Source organism: Schistocerca nitens, chromosome 9, assembly GCF_023898315.1.
Source record: "Schistocerca nitens isolate TAMUIC-IGC-003100 chromosome 9, iqSchNite1.1, whole genome shotgun sequence".
NCBI classification, from domain to species: domain Eukaryota; kingdom Metazoa; phylum Arthropoda; class Insecta; order Orthoptera; family Acrididae; genus Schistocerca; species Schistocerca nitens.
In genome coordinates, this window is record NC_064622.1 from 250,045,511 (window position 1) to 250,072,060 (window position 26,550).

The window sequence follows — 26,550 nt, forward strand, 5'->3', positions numbered from 1 at the left end:
TAGCAGATGAACAGCAGACATATTTTTCCAAAGCGGCAGTTTTTTTTACTGATTTACTCGATTAAACGAAGTCGGCACAAGAAATGTAGTGAGAGTTAATTTTAAAATACAGCGCGTACGGAGTAAGTTTCTATGAGGCTTTTGTCGTGTATTAATGCACGTCCTGACTTGTCCCACATTCGTGAAGGTTCTCTTTTTGGCTGGATCTATGGGACGCATTGAAGATCTGAATGACTGAACATTGGCCTTAATAGATTTAGAGAAATCACAAAAAACATAATCCTGGATGACCAGACGAGGATCTATCCAGTAATTCAGTGTCTTAAACATCACACCAATATGTTCGGCAGGGCACACTGGATCCACTTAATAACCTGGGCGATCTCTGTAGCGAAACATATGTCAGTAAGAATTTGGCATCTGTACTGAAGCTAACATCCATTTTTAATGGAGTCAGATTTAAAATTTTCAAATTCTTAGCCGAAGTTCAGTCTTGAGACGAACTGTAGTTTCCAGTTTCAGCAAAATACACGATGTTGTTGTGGAGTAAGGGCTGTTTATAGATTCGATAAAAAATGCAGGAATTATAAAATAAAATTTATTTGATGGCAAATAACTTCACAAAATATGAAGAATATCATGTGATATGTTTGTAAAACATATAGGTATGTGTAGAAGCCGATGTCGGTTTGTTGGCACTGAAGCGAAGTCGGCGTAGGAAAAGCGAACTGGCCACTCTTTGTTGAGTTGGTTGTACCGTCGTCAGGTCGGGTCCCGGTCCGGCTTACGACTGCACGCGTGGCTGGTAGCCGTTCTCGTTGGCGACGAAGGTGACGGTGTAGTCCTTGCCGTCGACGCCCTTGTAGGTGTAGCTGCCCTGGACCTCGATGGCTTCGTTCTCGGAGCCGGCGTTCTTCAGCGCGCCCTGCTCCTGCCGCGCGATGCCGTCACTGGTGCGGTACCTGCGGGGCAAGGCAGAACTGCAGCTGGCGACGGTGGATCATGTGCGACGAAACAGACAATAAGGTCTGCGTTGTCACTATCTCACTTGCGATTATTTTCACTTAGGCGAATGGTAGTAATACGAGGGCTATTTGGAATGTAGTGAGCGAACAGTGGCGAAATGGGAATCACAGTGAAAATCCGATGAAGCTTCGCACAGATATGTTCGGCAGTGTCTCTGTTATGCCGTCACTGGTGCGGTACCTGCGGGGCAAGGCAGAACTGCAGCTGGCGACGGTGGATCATGTGCGACGAAACAGACAATAAGGTCTGCGTTGTCACTATCTCACTTGCGATTATTTTCACTTAGGCGAATGGTAGTAATACGAGGGCTATTTGGAATGTAGTGAGCGAACAGTGGCGAAATGGGAATCACAGTGAAAATCCGATGAAGCTTCGCACAGATATGTTCGGCAGTGTCTCTGTTATGCCCGTAGATAGCGCCACGTCGCTCTTCTCAGTACTGAGCGTAATATGATAGCGTAATGATGGCTACGAAATAGTGTCTCTAGTGTCTCCCGCCAAGTAAGGGTGCCTGACGAGAGATTTCGCCTGTTTTCATGCAGCCAACACAACGTTCCTGCATTTCCTTCTTCATGACAGCTCTCAGTCGCACACCGCAGGGGCAGTGGGGACGCTCCTACAGCTTTTCGATGGGAAGTGTTTGATCATCCACCATACAACCCAAATTTGGCCGTCTATGATTTCCATCGCGGCTCAAATGAACCAGCTATGAAGACTACGAGTTGCAGTCCAGCGTGGAAAAGTGCAGGAGGGTCACTTCTGTCAGTATTAGGAAATCGGTACAACGCTACGACAGATGTCTAAGTCGGAGCGGCGACTATGTAGAGAGGTAGGTGGAAGATGTAGCTGACTTTTGATGTTGACTGTGTTTTCCATTTCGCGACCAATCGTTCCTTAATTTCCGAATAGCCCTCGTAGATGTGCTCTCTCACTCTCTCTCTCTCTCTCGTTCCTCGATCTCTCTGTCTCTCTCCCTCACTTCTCATTCACACAGACACACATACACAACTACAAGACCTACAGAACAATTACACCTATCAATGGACAGATCATCTCTTGAACTTTCGATTCGTAATACGCACCAAGGGATAGCGTAGATGCGCTAGGGGTCACACGTGTGAGAACTTGTGGATAAATCATTCGCTCCTTACTGTCGAATGAAATTAGTTTGCGTCTGCTTATATGTAGCCCAATGGAAGAGACTTTCATGTCCCCTATTTCAATGAATTACACGCAGATGTTAGCGTTTTCTGCGTCACGGACAGTGCCCCACTCGATTACCTGTAATGTGAGTCAGAAACTTAGAGAGATGGTCTATCCATTGATGTGTGTCTACTTCCTTTATGTCTTGTAGTTTTCACACGGTGGGGAACTATGATAGTTTGAGCACCTTGACCGAACGCTTCCGTACTGATACTGCAGTATTCCCATGTCTGTGTGGTATGCTGATTGAACTATCATCCTTACGCAAGCTTATTTTCAGCATAGCAATATGCCTTTCCTACAAGTCGCTCTTGCGTGTGTGTAATATTATGGGAAATTTTCAGGTTGAAATTGCTTCAAAACATTCTCAGGGGACGTGCATGTGGCTGCTTACAGTGGCCTTTTAACCTTTGATAAATGCAGATTCATTGGCATGAGGGATATATGAGCTTCTTATCAAAAGATCACATAGATAATTGGCTGTGATGCAGTGAGTACAGATACTTGCAGGGTGAAGAGCGAAATTCAGCCGAGACTTTGAATGACGTCCTGTGGCGTTCAGCGACAGGTTGTTTGTGATTGTCAGACAAAGGTCAACACCTCCATAAGCGACCTGATGAGAAGTTACAGGAAAGAGTGATTCTCAGACGCGTGACAGTCGAACTTCTGGTGCTGGGAGCTATTGGATGTAAGAGAAGAACTAACTTGGTAGTTACCGAAGGGAGACTGAACGTTCCTCAGTATGTGGCTAGAACGGTAAACCAGAGTACCAAATGGCATATTGCACCAGGATAGTGGAAGATCCCCCGTTGCAGTTCACACCACAAACGCCTTGAGATATATACGGATCCTGACTATTCTAAGCAGTCCCTTATTTGACAAGCACAGATTCGGTGGGAAGACGTATACTTGCATACCAACCTCCATTGAGCAATTTTCACGAATTAGCTCAGCATGTATTTCAGGCGTAGCAAGAATGTAAAAGTGTGTTGGTGGATAGGAAGTCCCAGCATCCGGGCATTGAACTGATTTAGAGACTCAAATGCCTTAATGACTTATCCACCTAACTGTGCTGAAATTTGGGAAACTACAGAAATAAATCTGCTCACATGAAATTTACTGTTTGGCCTTAGTAAACATACCGCATCTATTCCAGTAACAGTGGTTCTCCTCGGCACTGAATTGCTGAGAATTGGCGATGATTTATCTGGTTCTTAACTAGTACTACTCAAAATCAATCGTTTGACAAAGCGATTCTAAAATCACTGGTAACGAAGAAGTGCATACGATAATTATATTAAAAAAAGAGGATCACATCAATTATTGTTCGCAGGGCACAAAAAGGCCGATGCCAAACTGGCCTGGGGAGGATTTCGTCCTGTTTCAGGTAGTTCCAGGTAAGTGTAGTGGAGGTACGTCTAGTCTAGTACAAGGGACGTACATGTAATGGTGTCGAATGCTTATAATGAATGCGGCAGCAGAGTGGCACATAATGAGTCATGGCATGAGGACGTACGCGAAGTTGTATTGGCCGAGTCCGTCATTGTCGTTGGTCAGCTCGACGATGGTGGCGTCCTTTCCGCTCTGCGGGACAGCCAGCGCCGCCACGACTACAGCACTCAGGATCAGGATCTGCAAAAAAGAAGATGCGCTCACGCATTTGTCCTAAAAGTATGCTTCAGCTTTGCGAATGGGCCAACATGTAAGGCAAAAATTTTCAGCAGTTACATTGCCATTTATGTAGGCACAAATCTTTCTTACACTGACCACAGAAATGATGAACCGCGATTTAATCGATGTGTCGCGACTGATTTTGATTGAATACGCGTTAAATCAGTTCCTTCGATTCATTAATTCAGTCTCCTTGTTGAGTCTGTAGTTCTAGACCCATACTGACTTCATGCGTTATGGCCAAGTGTAGGTTGCAGCTTCATCATATCAAGCGTGTTAGTACTTTCGTTATGTGCCGGGTGATCAAAAAGTCAGTATAAATTTGAAAACTTAATAAACCACGGAATAATGTAGATAGAGAGGTAAAAATTGACACACATGTTTGGAATGACGTGGGGTTTTATTAAAACAACAACAACAACAACAAAAAAAAAAAAGCAAGTACTGCTAGACGCGTGAAAGATCTCTTGCGCGCGTCGTTTGGTGATGATCGTGTGCTCAGCAGCCACTTTCGTCATGCTTGGCCTCCCAGGTCCCCAAACCTCAGTCCGTGCGATTATTAGCTTTGGGGTTACCTGAAGTCGCAAGTGTATCGTGATCGACCGACATCTCTAGGGACGCTGAAAAACACATCCGACGCCAATGCCTCACCATAACTCCGGACATGCTTTACAGTGCTGTTCACAACATTATTACTCGACTACAGCTATTTTTGAGGAATGATAGTGGACATATTGAGCATTTCCTGTAAAGAACATCATCTTTGCGTTGTCTTACTTTGTTATGCTAATTATTGCTCTTCTGATCAGATGAAGCGCCATCTGTCGGACAGTTTTTGAACGTTTGTATTGTTTTTGGTTCTAACAAAACCCCATGTCTTTCCAAGCATGTGTGTCAATTTGTACCTCTCTATCTACATTATTCGGTGATTTATTCAGTTTTCAAATTTATACTGACTTTTTGATCACCCGGTACTTCGGGCCTAATGTGGAGGCTGCAACACGAAGATCTGATGTCAGAGTCCTACGGTGAATATATGCATCTTTTGCATGCTACTGCCACATCTATTCGGCAACTTGCTAATGCTAACAGTAGAGATTCTTACATGAACACTATGTAATGCAGTGGATTTAGCTGCAAATAGCTTCAGAATCAACGCAGAACTTGAATACGTACGACACGGCATCGATTTCCAGTGGTATATGGTTAATACTTTTTATCCCAGCACTGTTTCTATTTCGTTTCTATTTAGTGTAATATTTTATTACTTCTAAAGAAACGCTATACATTTCGTAACTTTTAATACTGATTTCCGACCTGTTAATTTCTTTGTCTGTCTCATTTTTGGAGTTGCAAAGTGACTAACGTAAATACTGAAGTATATATCCATGCATAGGGAACAATGACTACAGAACGTCAACGCAACCGAAGGGTAACATTCTCAGGACGCAAAGGATAATGGCCTGTGGTCGTGCTTGACCTCACGCCTACCACGCCATTCGTTTCAGACGTAGCAGCAAGCTACCATGTAATGGTGGATTATCCGGACGCGCAACGACTCTTTCGTGATGTCTTTCCGTGATCGGCCAGATATTATGGCAGACGCCTTAACGCAAGGCGATTAGCGTCCGTGTAAGGTCTCCTCACGTTCTTCTAAGGCTGGGTTTCTGAAATGTCATACCGAACCTTAAAGGCGAACCTCATTATCTGCTCATCTCAGCGCATGAGTCAGCACTTTATTCGCACTTACATTACTCACAGGGACCTGTAGTTGTAGAATATTGAAGGCCCACATACGTTTACTGTTGATTTAGTTTTCCGCTGTAATCATGCAGGCCCTGAATGTCAGTAGCCAGTCATAATACATACATTGCCGTTTTTGAGTAAACGGGGAATCGAGTGTCGACCGAAGTGAACGTTACAACATTCACCAGCATCAAGCGTATATCACTTAACTTCATAATTATAATGGCTCTTTTTGTCTTCCCCTTGACTGTGATGCAAACTGGTGCTCCTTCCTATAGACGAAATTTACCACTACTTGCAGCTAGACTCGCATTCATCTACAACAGGAGTAAAATATTAGATGATAGATGTATTTCGTTGTCTGAGTTCTCATTGGTTTACGTTAACTTTAGTGTTAGTTGACGTTCACTACTTGTGTAGTTTAGAGTGAGACTGGCAATTAAAAGTTGACAGAAGAGCAGTGTTTTCTGTGTCATTTCGGGATTCTTTAATGACACAACTCTTCTGCTTAAATTAACGGCGACAACTGATGCAAGGATAATATTAGTGCAAATTTCCGAATTATTAACTTATTCTGAGAAACACATATGATGACATTGATCCAGTCGTTTGTGATTTCTTATTTTACAGGAGAGAGACAGAGTGAGTGAGTGAGTGAGTGTGTGTGTGTGTGTGTGTGAGAGAGAGAGAGAGAGAGAGAGAGGACGAGAAAGAGGGGGAGGGGGGCAGAGAACCAAAAGCATTGTGAGAGATAAGAAAAGCTGAAAGTAAGGTCAACTTTGTAGTTACGGGTGTTATGAAACAGCTGCACAATTTATTGTCGTATTAATGTGTAAACACTTACTGAGGAACGTAACACAGCTGAGAGTGATGTAGCTAAATTATCATATAAAGTTGATCGTCGGTAAATCAGATGCCAGACTGAGATTCATTGGAAGAATCCTAAGGAAATGCAATCAGAAAACAAAGGAAGTGGGTTACAGTACGCTTGTTCGCCCACTGCTTGAATACTGGTCAACAGTGTGGGATCCGTACCAGATATGATTGATAGAAGAGATAGAGAAGATCCAACGGAGAGCAGCGCGCTTCGTTACAGGATCATTTAATAATCGCGAAAGCGTTACGGAGATGATAGATAAACTCCAGTGGAAGACTCTGCAGGAGAGACGCTCAGTAGCTCGGTACGGGCTTTTGTTAAAGTTTCGAGAACATACCTTCATCGAAGAGTCAAGCAGTATATTGCTCCCTCCTACGTATATCTCGCGAAGAGACTATGAGGACAAAATCAGAGAGATTAGAGCCCACACAGAAGCATACCGACAATCCTTCTTTCCACGAACAATACGAGACTGGAATAGAAGGGAGAACCGATAGAGGTACTCAGGGTACCCTCCGCCACACACCGTCAGGTGGCTTGCGGAGTATGGATGTAGATGTAAAGGAAGACTATTCGACTCACTCTGTGACCGTTACGTTAGAATTTTCTATGAATTTTTCAAGCCATCCCACGTCTATGACACTTTCGCACAGAACTAAACATGGAAAATTCGCTGTCATTGAAGAAAACGATTTCCTTTCAAGCAAGATGATGCAGTGGTTGAAGCATTGAACTCGTGTGCAAACCAACAGCTTTCAAATTTTTCCTCCTGCTATCGACATTTGCGTTTTGGTGGTTTCCTTAAATCGCTTAGTGCAAATGCACCATTCGGAAAACTATCTGGATGACTGGAGGGAGATTTGAACCGAGGACATCCCGAATGCGAGTTCAGCATCGAAGCCATTGTACCACCACCAGTTTGAGCAGAGAGAACATTAGACATGGTTCTCGAATTATGTTGGGAAGGTGTTTACTCCATCAAGTAAGCTGGGAGTCCACAAGTTACTTCATAATTCTAACAAGTAGAAAAATTAAAAAAGGGAAAAAAAAGAATTGGTGTTCGTCTTCTGCAATAGGAGTGGGGTGTCAGTCGGAATTTTCTGGAAGATATTCTTGTTTGATATCTCCAGCTTCTTCTCCAATCTGCGGTACCAGTCCGCATCTAACGATTATATCTGCGAACGTTAACCATTGAGGAAAGAAATGTGGTTCGCTTTTCACAATCTACGTTTTATCGCAGTGGGGCACGCCTGCATGTTGGAATCATAGAGAGCGGTGGTGAACCCTTCTATGGCTCTAAGTGGACTCTAGGGGTGAGACGTCAGGGGTTCTTGCGACAGCTGTCTGTGAAACTGGTTTCTCTGTTAATTTCCTGACTGCCGATATGGTGGCCCTGACAAATATGGAAAAAAAGTTGAAAATATTAACATACCAACGTCGACCTGAATCATAGTTGTTATTATTACATTTTTGGACCATTAATCGAAATATTTCCACATACTGTATTTAATGTAAATACTATTGAGGAATAGTTCCGATAATTCGGATATTCGCATGCAGATTTTCCACCTTTATTGCATCTTCAGTAATGCCATTCCGTATTCGTCCGGGCACGCGGTTGATACCATCGCTAGCAAAAGTCAAACAATTTTGTGCGACATGGAAAAATCGATAACCAAATACGAACTGTTTTTAGAGCTTGGCACATTGTGAGCAAACTTACGTGTCTTTAGAGGCCATGGATTAAAAGGAGACACATCTAGAGTGAGCAATGACACATTGCGATCAATATTATTACCATCTTGCTTTTGCGCTTGTTATAGGCCAATTTCTTCTTAGTTAGAGCTTAACATCCTGTGTTCAGTGGCTGAAGATCATTTTAGGTGTTTCTGTGGCAACAAAAATTTGGAACGTGAGCTAATCGCTTTGTGAAGGCACCTGATCAACTGCTCGAATGAATGGACTACGCTGTTGATGGTGTCATATTAACCGCCAAAGGCTCGACATGTTCGTGAGCGTTCCGTATCCACAGACGCTTAGATGAGGCGGTGCACTTTTCTTCTGCAGATGTCGCACAGCTTGAACAAATTTGGACACTGTTGCCACGGAATGACAAAGCAGGTTTTTACTACGAGGTGTCTGGTTGCGCTGAAGCTAGGAGTCCACAAAATTACTTCATTGAGTACGGTCGATGTGTATGAAAGGTGTGGAGCAGGTCACGATAATTTTCATTACGATTTAATCTTCGATGGGAGTTTATATTACAATCAAGCGTGTCGGAATACACACAACCACAAAATTATTAAGAGTAGTCTGAGTTTTTGTGGATTTAATTGAAATCTCCCATCAACAGAAACTTGTTTATAATGGTCATACAATGATTGTTGAACATAGCAAAATAATGCGTGTAACGTTTTGCGACCGCGAGTGATAGAAGCAACAAACCAGACTTAAGTTACATTAACTTTGAAAAGGCCTAATGATCTGATATCTGGACTTATAGACTACGTAAAGAGAAAGGGAGACTTCCATCGCGTGGGTTGGATGTGCGTAACTTCGAAAGGATGAACTCATATAATATAGAAATTCAATGTAAAAATTATTCTCATTTCAAAATTTCCTTTCATTAATAACATATAATTTAAAAGATGGAATCTTAGTATGATCTTATTCGGTAACACCCACGGTTATTGTCAGTAAGGGTGGGATCTACGGATGTGAGCCTGCTTCTCGACAATCAGTCCGATGTCTGAATGAAAAAAAGTTAAACTCTGTGGACCAAGCCCGTGATCGGCTGATTGGCCTGACTGAAGACAGGTAGAGTACAACCTTCAGTCGCCGCGGCACTAAGAGAGGGAAGATGGCGGGCCTATCGCACCGGTTGGCCTTTACTCAGCAGGCTGAGTTGATCTGCGACCATCCTGGGGCCATTGAACCCAGGACATCCATAGCCGAAGACTAGTGCTCTACCCGCTAGACCACAACGGCCACGAGCGGTGAACATTAACAAACTGCAATAGTAAAAACGGATAGGGAGTCTACAAACTGAACCAGACTGCAAGACGTGCAACACCTACGGACCCATCTGTCATTAGACTGCACGGAAGACGAAAAGCTACGAAATATGTAAACCACCATATCCCCGTATTAATTCGAATGCTCATCTCAAATATGAAGAACGGGAAATATTAAAGTCACGGCAATGTATGGGACAGGATTTTGGCCGAGGAACCGTCCTGGTATTGACGTTGAGTGATTTAGTGAATCTATGGAAATCTAATGGTGAATTCTTGGACGGGAATTTGACTTGTATTCACCTGAATACAAGTTCAGTGCCGTAATTAATGTATTCTTAGCTGGTCGCCGAAGGCCCGTCCAACGACCTGCGTTCTTCGTCACTCCAGCGCTGTTTTGCAGTAGTAGTTGCCGAAAGAGAGCGTTGAAAATGGTCGTTGTGATTGACGATAAGATCTGAGTAAGGCTGCGTCATATCTCTCTTCAAACTTGTCCAATTACGATCAGATTCCTCTGCTGGCACATTCTTCAGGAGTCTTCTGGTGTCTTCGAGTGGTTGAGCGCCAGAAGACTCTTGAAGATGATCCCAGAATAGGGGTCGCCACCTTGAGTATTGGAGGAGTTTGAAGAGGAATGTGACGCTGCATGACCACTTTCATTTTACCAGCAGTTACAGTAAATGCTAAAATCAGATGCAGGCGAAGTCATAATCCTCAAACTTGCCCAAAAACCACCATTTGGACTTGTGCTGTGATATTCTGCGAGAGTCTTCTGGTGTCTCTGAGTGGCTGGATAAGAGAAGACTGCTGAAGAAGATCCCAGTAGACAGATCGAAATGTCGAGTATTGGAGACATCTGACGAGGATTATGACGCTGCCTGACAACTCTGATTTTACCAGAAGTTGTGTTAAATGCTAAAATCAGAGGTAGGCCGCATCACAACCCTTTTCAAATTTGTCCAGTTACCATTGTTTCGATCCCTCTACTGGGATAATCTTCAGGAGTGTTATGATTTCTTCGAGTTGTTGGACACCAGAAGATTCCCGAAGAAGATTCCCATTGGAGAACTTTTACTAGGAATAGGACGCTGCCTTGAAACGTAGATTTCATCGGCAGTAATGCTAAAATCAGAAGTAGGCCGCGTCTCAGAACTGTACAAAATTGTCCGGTTATCAAGGTTTCGATCCCTCTGCTAGGACATTCTTCAAGAGTCTTCTGGTGTCTCCCAGTGGCTGGAGATCAGAAGTCTCCTGAAGAAGATCCGAAAAGAGGGGTTGAACCGTCAAGTAACGGAGAAGTTTGAAGAGGCATAAGATGCTGTCCAAAAACTCCGATTTTACCACCGGTGACAATAAAAGCCAAACGCGGCAGACGGCTGTGAAGATGGGGCGCTCGCAGCAGGATCCGAGAATCGGCACTTTCTCCGAGATACTCACCAGCTTCATGGTGGGCGTTGGTGGCTGTGTGCTGGACGTGTGCGTCTGGCGGTAGGCAGGAGTTGTCGCTGCTGTGATTGAGGACTGGGTCTGCGGACAGGTTTATATAGGGTCGCGCCGGCCCCCTCCCCGGCGCGTGTCATGCACCAACACAAAGGCGCGCAGCTCACCCACACAGCCGCGGGCGCGGGCAGATGAGCAGCCGCAGGTGAGGTGAGGTGAGGCGGGGCGAGGCGAGGCGAGGCGAGGTGGCTCCCGTCCTCTCACCGGAGGCCCCGCGCCGGGCACGACAGAGCGTCACTCGCGGTTGCAAAACAGCCGCACTTGCCATTTGCAGGTTGCCGGCGGCGGCCGCGGCGCACATGCGTGAATACGTGCGCCGGTGACATAATGCACATACACACACTATCCAGGTGTGGAGTCGCCGTAACTCAAACAATTCACACCGGCGCAGTAATTGTTTCGGCAAACTTCAGTGCGGGTACGGCGTCAAGTGTAGGAATTTTGGAGCTTTGTTTGCACTTTCTAGAGACACCAAACAAGTCTAGACACCACTGTGTCGTTCTCTTAGAGAAAACTAGAGTAATATCATTTAACTTTCGTATCATTCGAGTTTCCATTTCGTTCGCATTTTTAAGCCTCAATGATATAATTTAACCTCTCAGATTAGCAGACGCGTCTCGCTGTTCAAACAGAATATTATCAGGATTAACCTTAGACATAGATGATATAGACCGCGCATGACGTCATTATACTGAAGCCAACACATGGATCAGCTGACTACTGCTGGCACCCATCTGCAGACGACCGTCCAATTGATTTTTTTATAGCAGCTTTATACCAGTATAAGCTTGTGCAGTATTAGATTGCACCCAAAGATATATGGAAGGTTGGTTGGTTGGTTTGGGGAAGGAGACCAGACAGCGTGGTCATCGGTCTCATCTTTAGGGAAGGATGGGGAAGGAAGTCGGCCGTGCCCTTTCAGAGGAACCATCCCGGCATTTGCCTGGAGTGATTTAGGGAAATCACGGAAAACCTAAATCAGGATGGCCGGACGCGGGATTGAACCGTCGTCCTTCCGAATGCGAGTCCAGTGTCTAACCACTGCGCCACCTCGCTCGGTAGATATATGGAAGGGAGTAATATTTCGTTTCACAGGTAGTTTTAGAAACAAAAATAAATTTACTAGCACATTTTTCTAGATAAACAAGGGAACATTCCCAAGTGCCAATGACGAACTTGATGAAACATGATGGTTTTGTAGGTAGGCAAAATTAGTTTTTTGTTCATGTCCAGTTTCATTTTTATGGGGTAAAACACACACCGAAAGGTGATTCGGCATATCAGGTTTGGAGGGAATGTCTTCGAAACGCTGATGTATATAAGAAATGTTTCTCATATAAAAGTTGATATGTAATTAACGTTCTTGAAAACTGTATAACCGAATTCTGTAATAATTTGAAATTTTGCAAAATAGTGTGCCATCATAAATTACTTTTGAAACATGAAAACTTTTGTTACAACATAAATTAAAGAACCTTTCAAGTTACATACATATATGGGAAACAAAACTGCTTTCTGAAATATTATTTGTGGATAACAAGTGTACAAAATGTCTTGTCATAGTATGTTCAACATAACTAATTAAAATATTTAAACATTCATTATTAGTCTAGTTATTTATTTCACTTATATTTGCTTTGCCGGCCGTGGTGGCCGAGCGGTTCTAGGCGCTACAGTCTGGAACCGCGCGACCGCTACGGTCGCAGGTTCGAATCCTGCCTCGGGCCTGGATGTGTGTGATGTCCTTAGGTTAGTTAGGTTTAAGTAGTTGTAGGGGACTAATGACCTCAGCAGTTGAGTCCCATAGTGCTCAGAGCCATTAAGTAGTTGTAAGTCTAGGGGACTGATGACCACAGAAGTTAAGTTCCATAGTTCTCAGAGCCATTTGAACCATATATTTGCTTTATGTTTTAAATTGTTATATTATGCTTTGCGTTCATTTCTTTGTTTACCATTTCACATACGTATGTTTTGTTAATTCAAAATAATAAGTAACTCATTATTATGAGACAAAATCATTACAATAACGATAATCTATAAATAAATGATTAAAAACATAATGTTTTCTTATACTACGCTCATAAATAAACTAAATATTTTTACATAATATACACGACAGAGAAAACAATATAAAACAAAATTCAAGAGGATTTCAAGTTGTCGCGGGGCACGCTCTAAATATCTTGATTTGTACCTAGCGTATTTGAATACATCGCTAAGCCTTTGCGAAGGGAATTGACAATGTTCTAGTGACTGCAGCTTAATTATATTGTTTCCGAAGTGTAGTCTGACATCATAATCATTCAAGACAATAAGATCTGAAAATATTCTCCCAAAGTTCTTCCAACATCGAAAGCCGTATGCATCTCATTACTGTACCTGTGACGCCGAGCCCTTTGCGATCACCAGATGAACAATTTCCTTGCCCTCAAGTACGATGCTCTATGCGGTTCTCTCACAATGACAACCCCAAGAATCTAACTAATATATTCTTCTATTTTTCTCCTTCACTGGTAAGCTAAACATCTTTCAAATATCTTTTCACCCGATCAGACATTTGTTTACTAGATTTAGACTCTGTCACAAGGACATTTGGGATTTCAAAATGAGATTCTCGGATTCTCGGTGCAAACTCATAATTAGCTTCTTTTAAATCTATGAAAAGTCAGGTGGTCAATGTGAAAAAACGGTTTTGACCATCATAGCTGAGAACAAGGAACTTGTTCATCTGGTGATCGCAAATGGCTCGATTGCACAGGCACAGTCGTGAGATGTACACGGCTTTTGATGTTGGAAGAACCTCGTGACAATATTTTCAGATCTAGTTGTGTTGAATCATTATGATGTCTGTCTCCATTTGAGAAACAACATAATTAAGCTGCAGTCACGAGTGCATAATCAGTTCTCTTCACCATGGCTTACCAACGTACTGAAATATGCCAGATACAAATCAGGATATTTAGAGGATCATCTTCGACAAGTTGAAAAGCCTGTTGAATTTCGTTTTATATTGTTTTTCCTGTCGTGGATATTATGTGACGAAATTTTGTTCATTTCATGTGCATTGTAAACGTTATGTTCTAAGCATTTATGTATAGATTATCATTATTATAATTATTTTGTCTCATAATAATGAATTACTTATCTTCAGTTAACAAAAACATCTATGTGAAATGGTATACAAAAAATGAACGTAAAACGTAAAATAACTATTTAAAACCTAAAAAATAAAATGAAATGGTCGTATGGCATTCGTTGGCTGGGATATCCTCTTCGGGGTTCTGCCGCCGTATTGCAAGTCTTTTTAGTTGACGCCACGTCGGCGACTTGCGTGTCAGTGATGATGTAAATGATGATGAAGGACACACAATACCCAGTCCCCTGTCGAGAATCGAACCGTGGTACGCGATAACGCTACCGCTGCGCTACGGGGGCGGACAACCTAAAACAAAAGTAAGTAAAATAAATAACTAGACTAATAATGAAGGGTTAGGTATTTTAATTAGGTGTGTTGAAGATACTTTGACAGCAAATTGTGTACAGCTCATTTTCCAAAAATGGTATTTCAGAAACCATCTTTATTACTCGTGGAAAGGTTCTTTAATATAGGCTATGTTGTAACAAACGGTTTCATTTCTCAAAATTAATTAATGATGCTGCACGCATTTTGCAAAACTTCAAATTTTTGCAAAATTCGATTAAACAGTTTTAAAGAACGTTAATTACATATCAAACATTGTTTATATATCATCGTTTCGAAGAAAAACCTGATATGACAAATTACCTTTCGGAGTGTGTTTTACACCTTAAAAGTGAAATTGGACACAAACTAGAAAATAACTATTGCAGTATTCTGTCCCCTCTACAAAGCCTCCGAGTTTAATAAAGATTGTTTATTTATTACCGAGCGCCTTGGCGTAGTGGTTAGCACACTGGACTCTCACTCGGGTGGTCGACGGTTTAAACCCGCGCCCGGCCATCCTCATTTACGTTTTCCATGATTTCCCTAAACCACTTCAGGCAAATGCCGGGGTGGTTCCTTTGAAAGGGCACGGCTGACTTCCTTCCCCATCCTTCCCAAATACGATGGGTTCGATGACCTCTCTGTTTGATCCGCTCCCCCAAATCAACCAACGAATCAAGACCGTTTATTGACACTTGGGAATGTTCCCTTACAAGTCAGTGAATTTCAGGGCTGAAGCTATGTAGTAACAACGTTACCAAGCAGATGCAAATGATCTTTTATTTGAGAGTGATTATTTGTGCCTCAGTGATACGAACTGAATGGCAAGGATCATTATGCCGCGGTGCGCACAACTAAAGGATGAGAGTAACTTTCGCATGTTGTGTCTCTGCGAAATAACATAGCTCAATGAATCTTGGACCGTACATAGGAAGAACGCTAAAGTATTATGCAGAAGTTAAATGAATGAAATGCGCGGAGAGACGAACAGAAATGGCACTTTTATTCAGACAGTAATTTCGCGGACGGTAATGCATGCTCTGCAACGTGCTCCCATGCTGGCCAAAAGGGTGGTAGGTAGTGCTTGTGGCACAGCGTTTCATTCCTCCACTAACGCGGTTGACTACTGCTGGATAATCACTGATGCAGGTGGACGTCCTCCAGCACATCTCCCCAACGAATCCCACCCGTTTCCGATTCAAGTCGGTGGAAGGGCGTTCGAAGAGTTTCTCCACCCGTGTCATCCGATGCGGTCACGCGTTCTCATCCTTAAAAATGAAGTCAAGGCCGAATATTCCCCTGAAAAAACGCACATGGGGAAGGTCAGAGGGGCCATGCAACATTATGCTTCCCCACACTATAACACCTGGGCCACCGAAACGATCATGTTAGACAATGTTCCTGGTTGCATTACGTGTTCCCACCTCTCGCCATAGGAGGGTACGTCAGTCTTTGATTTTGAGAAAGGAGAAATTTGATATCTGATTTAATACAAGTGTTTTCTCTGTAATGACTGTTTTCTAAAGTGGTTCTTATCTTGCTGCTGTTTTGATATCATTATTGAATTAAGCAAAAGTCACAAAACGTAATGGCTCATTTTGTTTAAAAATCGGACGTTATGGATAGAAATGGATGTAATTTATAACAACACTTACTGTAGAGGAAACGTTTCCTGCCAAATGGTTATTTTTTCCTTGTACTCCTTTGAAAACAGTGAATTAAATCGCTCACAGTGAAACAAATTCGAAAATTCACTGAAGACCTGAAATTCTCTCACTTGTAAAAAGAAAAAAAATGTCAGTACTATGTTCCGAACTATTACAACTGGCCAAATGTAAAAACGGTACCATCGCAGTAATATGGGAAAATTCGGAGAAACTCAGCCAACTGTAAGAGGTATAACAGCAATACAAGTCGCTCAGTTGTTAAAAGTAATGCTTGGTTCCAGCTGCAAATGAAAAAAAACATTGAATGTAGGCTGCAATTCGCATACTGCGTAATGACAGATTCTCGGGTTTTTGGTCTGCGTTACGTGACTTAGATTTTGGTTGCAAACCTTACCATGGTACAGTTACAGGCGTGCGCGCTCTGTATCTGTCCATGTTATAAAGTACCAACACTGCTGCTGTGCAGAGAGTGGGAATGTCTATGGAGTGGGTCTTCGATGTAGAAGCACATAACAGAATTTTTATCCCAACATGCGTTGACTCCAAAAGCCACTTTACCAAGTTGCGGCGTTATGTTCGTCTTTAAGCACACTGCAGATTTTACATCGCTCGTACTACTGAAAAGTACCGTTTCTTAGGCATTTTTTAAATTTGCGTTCGATATCTCGAATCAATTTTCCTTAGAAATTTCAAGAAATAAATGAAAGGGCATTTCGCATCTTTGAGATAAGTGGCACAGCCCAGATCGTGCTAAATGTTGTGTCATAGTAAAAGGAGGAATAACCACCACTATTTTTTTAGGTTTTGTACTACATTTGATAATACTGCTGCGTCTCTGTTTTCACAGATTTTACTGTGGCAGTTTTTCGAAATGGCTACCAAGGGCGAAATACAAGAGGTGTTCCGAAAAATCATCGACTACGAACAGTGACATGTGGCAAATTAGAGATTTATCACACAGTGAAATAATTTTAAGCATCAGTTTTTTTTGTTTTTCTTTTATGGTGCCATATGTTTAATCTTTTTTCAGTTTTCTGGAACAGAATTGTTAGCCACACATATACTATGTAATCAAAAGTATCCGGACACACCCAAAAACATACGTTTTTCATATGAGGTGCATTGTGCTGCCACCTACTGCCAGGTACTCCATATCAGCGACCTCAGTAGTCATTAGACGTTGTGAGAGAGCAGAATGGGGCGCTCTGCGGAACTCACGGACTTCGAACGTCGTCAGGTGATTTGGTGCCACTTGTCTCATACGTCTGTACGCGAGATTTCCAAACTCCTAAACGTCCCTAGGTCCACTGTTTCCGATGCGATAGTGAAGTGGAAACGTGAAGGGACACTTACAGCACAAAAGCGTACAGGCCGACCTCGTCTGTTCAGAGACCGCCGACAGTTGAAGAGGATCGTAATGTGTGATAGGCAGACATCTATCCAGATCCATTGCAAGTACTATGACAGTTAGGCGGGAGGTGAGAAAACTTCGATTTCATGGTCGAGCGGTTGCTCATGAGCCACACATCACACCAGTAAAATCCAAACAACGCCTCGCTTGGTGTAAGGAGCGTAAACATTGGACGATTGAACAGTGGGAAAACATTGCATGGAGTGATGAATCATGGTACACAATGTGGCGATCGGATGGCAGGGTATGGGTATGGCGAATGCCTGGTGAACGTCATCTACCAGCGTGTGTAGTGTCAACAGTAAAATTCGGAAGCTGTGGTGTTATGGTGTGGTCGTGTTTTTAATGGTGGGGGCTTGCACCCCTATGTGTTTTGCGTGGCACTAACACAGCACAGGCCTACATTGAAGTTTTAAGCACCTTCTTGCTTCCCACTTTGAAGAGCAATTCGGGGATGGCGATTGCATCTTTCAACACGATCGAGCACCTGTTACTAATGCACGGCATGTGGCTGAGCGGTTACAAGACAATAACATCCCTGTAATGTACTGGCCCGCACAGAGTCCTTACGTGAATCCTATAAAACACCTGCAGAATGTTTTGGAACTCCAACTTCGTGCCAGGCCTCACCGACCGACATCGATACCGCTCCTCAGTGCAACACCCCGTGAAGAATGTGCTGCCAATCCCCAAAAACGTTCCAGCACCTGATTGAACGTATGTCGGCGAGAGTGGAATCTGTCATCAAGGCTAAGGGTGGGCCAACACCGTACTGAATTCAATCATTACCGATAGAGGGCGCCACGAACTTGTCATTTTCAGTTGTCCTGACACTTTTGATCACAGAGTGTACTTATCTTCCGTAGCATGCCTGCTATTACTATAGCTTTCTGTTGTGATCACCTAAAAATAAGGAAAATGATTTCGAGATTTTCGTAATCTGGAGGTAATGACTCATAATGTAGTGTGTAAATTTTATCTGCAGATGTAAACTGCTCGAGATCTGTGTATATTCAAACGGATTGACTGACAACATATTCCCAAACTTCTGAATTTATCCAGCGCTTGTCTCGGATATATTTCCAACCCTTCACATTATCGATACGACATTGTTGTTGTTGTTGTGGTTTTCAGTCCTGAGACTGGTTTGATGCAGCTCTCCATGCTACCCAATCCTGTGCAAGCTTCTTCATCTCCCAGTACTTATTGCAACCGACATCCTACTGAATCTGCTTAGTGTATTCATCTCTTGGTCTCCCTCTACGATTTTTACCCTCCATGCTGCCCTCCAACGCTAAATTTGTGATCCCTTGATGCCTCAGAACATGTCCTACCAACTGGTCCCTTCTTTTTGTCAAGTTGTGCCAAAAACTCCTCCCCAATTCTATTCAATACTTCCTCATTAGTTATGTGATCTACCCATCTAATCTTCAGCATTCTTCTGTAGCACCACATTTCGAAAGCTTCTATTCTCTTCTTGTCCAAACTATGTATCGTCCATGTTTCACTTCCATACATCATGGCTACACTCCATACAAATACTTTCAGAAACGACTTCCTGACACTTAAATCTATACTCGATGTTAACAAATTTCTCATCTTCAGAAACGCTTTCCTTGCCATTGCCAGTCTTCATTTTATATCTTCTCTACTCCGACTATCATCAGTTATTTTGCTCCCCAAATAGCAAAACTCCTTTACTGCTTTAAGTGTCTCATTTCCGAATCTAATTCCCTCAGCATCACCCAACTTAATTCGACTACATTCCATTGTCATCGTTTTGCTTTTGTTGATGTTCATCTTATATCCTCCTTTAAAGACACTGTCCATTCCGTTCAACTGCTCTTCCAAGTTCTTTGCTGTCTCAGACAGAATTACAATGTCATCGGCGAACCTCAAAGCTTTTATTTCTACGACATTAACTCTTCATTATTCTGTCTCTTGATATTAATCAAAACACAAAACACCAAAAGCCCCACTTGCAGCTACTGTGCTAGAATTAGATCTTTGTGGTACTTATCTATGATAAGTAACTTTCCGTCTCTTTATGTTTTGTTTTCTGTCGTTCCTTAGTAACTTCCGTAGTATGATTCATGGAGATTGATCTGCTTATGCAACTAAATAGAAAGCTGTTTGTTTTGTGCCACAACCGTTCACTTCTTTTTTATTTATAAAGTATCTTCAGTGGCCTGTAATACATGTCTGTTTTATGCAAATCATAAATACATTATATAACGTTTACAGATACGTTGTCATTTCACAGTTTATCGATATTCTCTTATTCTTTAGTAAGAACCTATTTTTGGAGCGCAAGTTAAAATAAATCTGCTTTCGATTTTGTGGTCTTGCTATTCCACATGTGGCGTCCCGGAAGTTGTACTTAGTTGCCCTGCGTACGGCAGGATATCCTATTTTCAGCGTTTTCCAGCACATTTCATTTGAGCACCTAACATTCACTGAGTGCTCGCGCGCGCGATTGTGTATGTGTGTGTGTGTGTGTGTGTGTGTGTGTGTGTGTGTATGTGTGTGTGTATGTGTATGTGTTTGTTACTGTACCTGCTGTTGCCAAGTGGCGCTGTGTGATTCTCGGTCGTCTTTCATTTGTGTTGCAGTGTCTGTTTGTACTTGATATTCGCCTGTTTTGTTATGTAGTTGCTTCTGTAATTGTGCGTGATGGGGTCTGTTCTGGGAAAGGAAGGTATTTTAAGTGAAGGGCATCCCAAATAACAGTGTTGCTTAAAAAATATCATTAAGTGTCTGTGTTGGGGGACTTAGAGAGTTTATTACCCTGGTTATGTTATACAACTCTTTTTGTTATTTTAGTGGCTAACATGATCAATGAGTGTTATTTATTTTGATTTCGTCATTTATTACTTTCGTATTTATTAAAAGGGCTCTTTGTATTTCAGTTCTAGATACAAGTAACACACAAGGATCTGGAAGACTGAAAATAGAAATCCACCTAACTGAAAAACCAATAAATCGTGGACATGAACCATCTAAAATGAAAGAGTCTATAAAAATTAACAGAATGAACAGTCACAACAGAAAGTTCCCAAAATTACAGGGAAACTTTCACGTACATGGTGTCTTTGAAATGAACAAAAACGCAGTAACAAATACAAGGAATACTACCTTTACGTTATAAGAGCATTTATGCTTAGAGTGGGTATTTTGGGAAATGGTGGTACACCAAGTGCAACACACAGTATGAAGGAGCAAATCCACTTCCTCCAAGTGTAATGCAAAGAAGAGACATTAGTGATATGAGAATACATGAAGTCACAAAACGCTGTACGCTTCTGGGATAATTTTTAACTTGCGTATAGAAAATGGTTCAAATGGCTCTGAGCACTATGGGACTTAACTGCTGAGGTCATCAGTCCCCTAGAACTTAGAGCTACTTAAATCTAACTAACCTAAGGACACCACACACATCCATGCCCGATGCAGGATTCGAACCTGCGACCGTAGCGGTCGCGCGGTTCCACACTGAAGGGCCTATAACCGCTCGGCAACACCAGCCGGGTGCGTATAGAACTACAATGTTTTCAAAATGATATGCCGTGAGGCCAGGCGACCTCGGATGTTAATGGTAGAACTTAAACGACCATGCATCCAAAAAAGTCCGATCTATCGTCGTAGCAATTCGCTTTTAAGAGATGCTCGATATGAAATGTTGCTTCAGTCTTACTTCATCCCGTTGAAAAATTAAATTTTCATAGTGTTCTTGCAGTTGCGAATGATATCCGATCACTACCTTATCGTCCGCCCCCGGTAGCTGAGTGATCAGCGCGGCAGAATGTCAGTCCTAAGGGTTCGATTCCCGGCTGGGTCGGAGATTTTGTCCACTCAGGGACTGGTTGTTGTGTTGTCCTAATCATCATCGTTTCATCCCCATAGATGCGCAAGTCGCCGAAGTGGCGTCAAATCGAAAGACTTGCACCCAGCGAACGGTCTACCCGAAGGGAGGCTCTAGTCACACGACTAACTCATCAAATTACGTGATCCCTACAACCACATTTTCGGCAAAACAGAACGGATCGTAGGTCTTTTCTCCTAAAGCGGAACCAAACACACGAAGCTTTCGATTGTCCCTCTCTCTCTCTCTCTCTCTCTCTCTCTCTCTCTCTCCCTCTCTCTCCCTCTCTCTCACGCTCAACTATGATATAACGCTGTCGTGTTACCGAAATCCTTACGCTGTGTCGGTCACTTTTCCTCTTAAACAGAAGGTACTTTCACAGCTGAAAACTAAACATGAAAGGAAATTCTTAGCTTCCACCTCCACTCCCAGAATGAATTCACAAGACTGCACGCATTCTTCTACACCACTACCATGAATGGCCTGTAGTAAATGAATCCTGTACGGTGTGAAATACAAACGTCGCCGCGGAATTACCTAGCAACGGTTTAAGTGGGAATCTACATCTGCATCTACATTCATACTCCGCAAGCCACCCAACGGTGTGTGGTGGAGGGCACTTTACGTGCCACTGTCATTACCTCCCTTTCCTGTTCCAGTCGCGTATAGTTCGAGGGAAGAACGACTGCCGGAAAGCCTCCATGCGCGCTCGAATTTCTCTAATTTTACATTCGTGATCTCCTCGGGAGGTATAAGTAGGGGGAAGCAATATATTCGATACCTCATCCGGGAACGCACCCTCTCGAAACTTGGACAGCAAGCTACACCGCGATGCAGAGCGCCTCTCTTGCAGAGTCTGCCACTTGAGTTTGCTAAACATCTCCGTAACGCTATCACGCTTACCAAATAAACCTGTGACGGAAAGCGCCGCTCTTCTTTGGATCTTCTCTATCTCCTCCGTCAACCCGATCTGGTACGGATCTCACACTGATGAGCAATACTCAAGTATAGGTCGAACGAGTGTTTTGTAAGCCACCTCCTTTGTTGATGGACTTCATTTTCTAAGGACTCTCCCAATGAATCTCAACCTGGCACCCTGATTACGACTCTGATTACGACGCCACTACACTAGTGGGCGATACTTAAGGACGAATGCAGGCTAACTTTCGCATGATGCGCCAAGTAATATAGCTCGATGAAACTGGGACCATGGTTCAAATGGCTCTGAACACTACATGACAACTTCTGAGGTCATCAGTCCCCTAGGACTTAGAACTACTTAAACCTAACTAACCTAAGGACATCACACACATCCATGCCCGGGGCAGGATTCTAAACTGCGACCGTAGCAGTCGCGCGGTTCCAGACTGTAGCGCCTAGAACCGCTCGGCCACTCAGGCCGGCTGGGACCATGCCTACAAAGAATTGCTACAGGACGGTACAGTACAGAAGGTAACTGAAAGAAATATGAAAGGAGACGGTCGGAAAAGACACTTTTATTTAAAAGCAAATATTTCATTGACACCGCTGTTTACGATGATTCCCTGGACATTATAAAAGGCGGGACGTGACAATTAATATGGCCTGTAATCACCGCTGACAGCAATGTATGCTGTGCGACGAGCTCCAAAAAAAAAAAAAAATGATTCAAATGGCTCTGAGCACTATGGGACTTAACATCTTAGGTCATCAGTCCCCTAGAACTTAGAACTACTTAAACCTAACTAACCTAAGGACATCACACACACCCATGCCCGAGGCAGGATTCGAACCTGCGACCGTAGCAGTCCCGCGGTTCCGGACTGCAGCGCCTAGAACCGCACGGCCACCGCGGCCGGCGACGACGAGCTCCCATGCTGCGCACAAAGCTGGTGAAGGCCTCTTGTGGTATGGAGTTCCATTCCTCCACAAGCTCGCTGGATGGCCGTCCGTGCTTTTGGACATACTGCAACTGGTTTCCACACTGCTTTCCACTTGCGCTCAGTGGGATTTAAATCGGGGGAATGGGCAGGCCAGGCCATTTTCCAAAATATATACTCTCGTTCACGTGCGCTGTTCGAAGCGGTCGAGCGTTGTCATCCATAAAAAAGTGAGCGGGTGCGATCAGCATTCTCGTAATGAGGGTTCCGTACAAACTTAATTATTTATATACACAGTTCATTCACTCTGAGAATAGAGATTATTGACGACTTTTGCCTGTTACCGACACTGATACTGGCGAGATATCGATTCCAAGGATTCCAAGACTTCCGACAACGATTTAATTTCAATTAATTACTTTTGAATACATTTTGGTAGTCAACAGTGACCAGTGTGTTACAAATATTTACAATCAAAAACAGTGTTTATCACAATTTATTTATTACGGTGACCGGTTACGACCTCTACTGTGGTCATCTTCAGACCAACGAGTAAGAACCTCCTGCTGGAGAATCACTACTAGTGATCGTAAAAGAAACATTAATTTCAAGTTGTCATTCGCAAAACAAATGACAGAAGAAACATGTTTTCGTATGATATAATTACAGATAAATAATTATCTGATTTTTTTTTCATCTACTTGTATTCTGAAACCTTTCCCCTTATCAAATTTCATGATTCTACGTTAGGGGAAGTACCGTGTATGTTTTAATGAATGAGTTTGCGAGTGTCAAAATAAGTGACCTAAACGACCGTTTCTTTTCATTGGACTGACTTCCAAGCTTCACTTTTTTACTTCGCCAAGGGACTGTAGACCTTAATATGTGACATGAATTTTAATATCAGTGATAAGATTCCTTGATGAATTGCTATCCTCGGTAAAAGTGCAGAACAATTACAGGCTCTCTTGACTGGAATAAACAGTCTAACGAGTAGAGAATATGGATTGAGAGTAAATCGGAAGAAGACGAAAGTAATGAGAGGTAGCAGAAATGAGAACAGTAAGAAACTTAACAGTAGACGAAACTAAAAAGTGGACAAATTAAGGAATTCCACTACCTAGCCAGCAAAATAATCAATGACGGACGGAGCAAAGAGGACATCAGTCAGACTAGCAAAATGGGTATTCCTGGCCAATATAGGCCTTCATTTGAGGAAGAAGTTTCTGAGAATGTATGTTTGGAGCACAGCATTGTGTAGTAGTGAAACATGAAATGCGGGTAAACCGGGAACAGAGGAGAATCGAAGCGTTTGAAAAATGATGCTATAGAAGAAAGTTGGAAATTAGATGGAATGATAAGGTAAGGAATGTGAAGATTCTCCGCAGAGTCGGCGAGGCAGGTAATATATGGCAGAACAACATTATAATAAATGAAAAGCGCTAGTTTGCTTTTGTTCTGTAGTTTTACTTTTATTGGCTTAACCGTTTTTCGGCTTACGAGGCCATCTTCAGTCATTTACTGACTATTGTCACCAAATAAGTTACAATGTTTGTAAACAACATTGGAAGAGAAGTTACACATCTCGATTGAAGCAGAACCATAAAGTAAATAACATCTTGGACAGGGTTATGGTGACACTGTAACTTAACAGTAATTAGATAAAAATGGAATAAACAGGAAAAACATTAACACAAAACAGTAACAGAGTTCTAATTTATTCTATTTTCTTGGTTTTGTTTGTTAATATAAACTATTATGTAGTCTTGCTGTTCTTGTTCTGTGTTAACGTTTTTTACTCTTTATTCCATTTTTATTTGTTTACTGTTCAAGTTTTTACTTTTTACATTGCATTACCACCACATTGTCAAAGATGTTATTTACTGTACGCGTCTGCTTAGATCTAGATGTGTAGCTTCTCTTCCAGTGTTGTTTATAATCGTAACTTCTTTTGTGACAATACTCAGTAAATGTCTGAAGATGGCCTTGTAAGCCGAAAGCCTGTTAACACAATAAAAGTAATACTGTAGAACAAAAGCAGACGAGCGCTTTTCATCCACTGTATGGAAAACACTGACGAGAAGAAGGGCCGGGATGGTAGGACATCTCTTAAGACATCACGGAAAAACTTTAGTGGTATTACAGGAAGCTGTAGAGGGTAAAAACTGTAGAGGAAGACGGAGATTGGAAATCATTTTCACATGTTGTTGGGGTGATCTAATGTTGTAATTTATACCATTAGAAGCCAAGATCGCTTGATGTAAGATACTTTATTTTATAAACAATTTCGACAGAAGCTAGCTCTCAACTTCAGATTCTCAGATGTCCCAAAAATATAATTACACATCAGTCTCAGTATCTCGACGAGACTGATGTGTAGATAATATTCTGGGAGACTATGAAGATCACAGCTAGTTACTGCCGAAACTGGTCAAGAAATAAACTATTCCGTATCAATATCTTCAACATTTCGCGGCCCTGTCAGCAACTGTATAAATATTAATTTTAATAATCAACAGCCTAAGTTGCACCGTTTACCTAGAATTTACCTAGGTTTGAGTCAGGATAATACAACCTTCTTCAGAATAACAGTAACTACCGTTTGTCCATCGTGGATATCGTCAAGCTAAAACTACAAATCCATAAATTATCGTCAGACTTCCAGTGTTCCAGTACAGCACCCGTGGCTGCTGCATCGCGGTCGCGAAGTGGGGCCGAGGCAGTTTCAGATAAGTTTTTACATTCTGACGATAATTTATGGATTCGTAGTTTTAGCTTGACGATGTCCACTATGGACAAACGGTAGTTACTGTTATTCTGAAGAAGCTTCATCTACATCTACATCTACATCTACATTTATACTCCGCAAGCCACCCAACGGTGTGTGGCGGAGGGCACTTTGCGTGTCACTGTCATTACCTCCCTTTCCTGTTCCACTCGCGTATGGTTCGCGGGAAGAACGACTGCCGGAAAACCTCCGTGCTTCGGTTATCCCGACTGAAACCTAGGTAAATTCTAGGTAAACGGTGCAACTGAGGCTGTTGATTATTAAAATTAAAATTAATATTCCGTATCAAGCGATCTTGGCTTGTAATATTATAGTACCAAGAACGGAATATATCCAGCAAATAAATGAGGGTACACGTTGCAAATGCTACTCTGAGACGAAATGGTTGGCAGCATCAAACGAGGCAGAAGACTGATGACTCAGAAAAAGAAGGTAACTACACTCCTGGAAATGGAAAAAAGAA

The 26,550-nt window shown here is 42.4% G+C and overlaps 1 protein-coding gene across 1 annotated transcript; it reads right to left on the reverse strand.

Annotated features, from left to right (window-relative positions):
* Positions 1 to 584: 584 nt before the first annotated feature.
* LOC126202998 (endocuticle structural glycoprotein SgAbd-5) lies at positions 585 to 11,132 on the reverse strand. Its single transcript, XM_049937196.1, has 3 exons — positions 10,975 to 11,132; positions 3,746 to 3,861; positions 585 to 962 (listed from the first exon to the last, which is right to left on the reverse strand). The coding sequence occupies exons 1-3, from the start codon at positions 10,981 to 10,983 to the stop codon at positions 785 to 787; spliced, it is 303 nt and encodes a 100-aa protein (XP_049793153.1). The 5' UTR covers positions 10,984 to 11,132; the 3' UTR covers positions 585 to 784.
* Between the last annotated feature and the right edge of the window lie 15,418 nt (positions 11,133 to 26,550).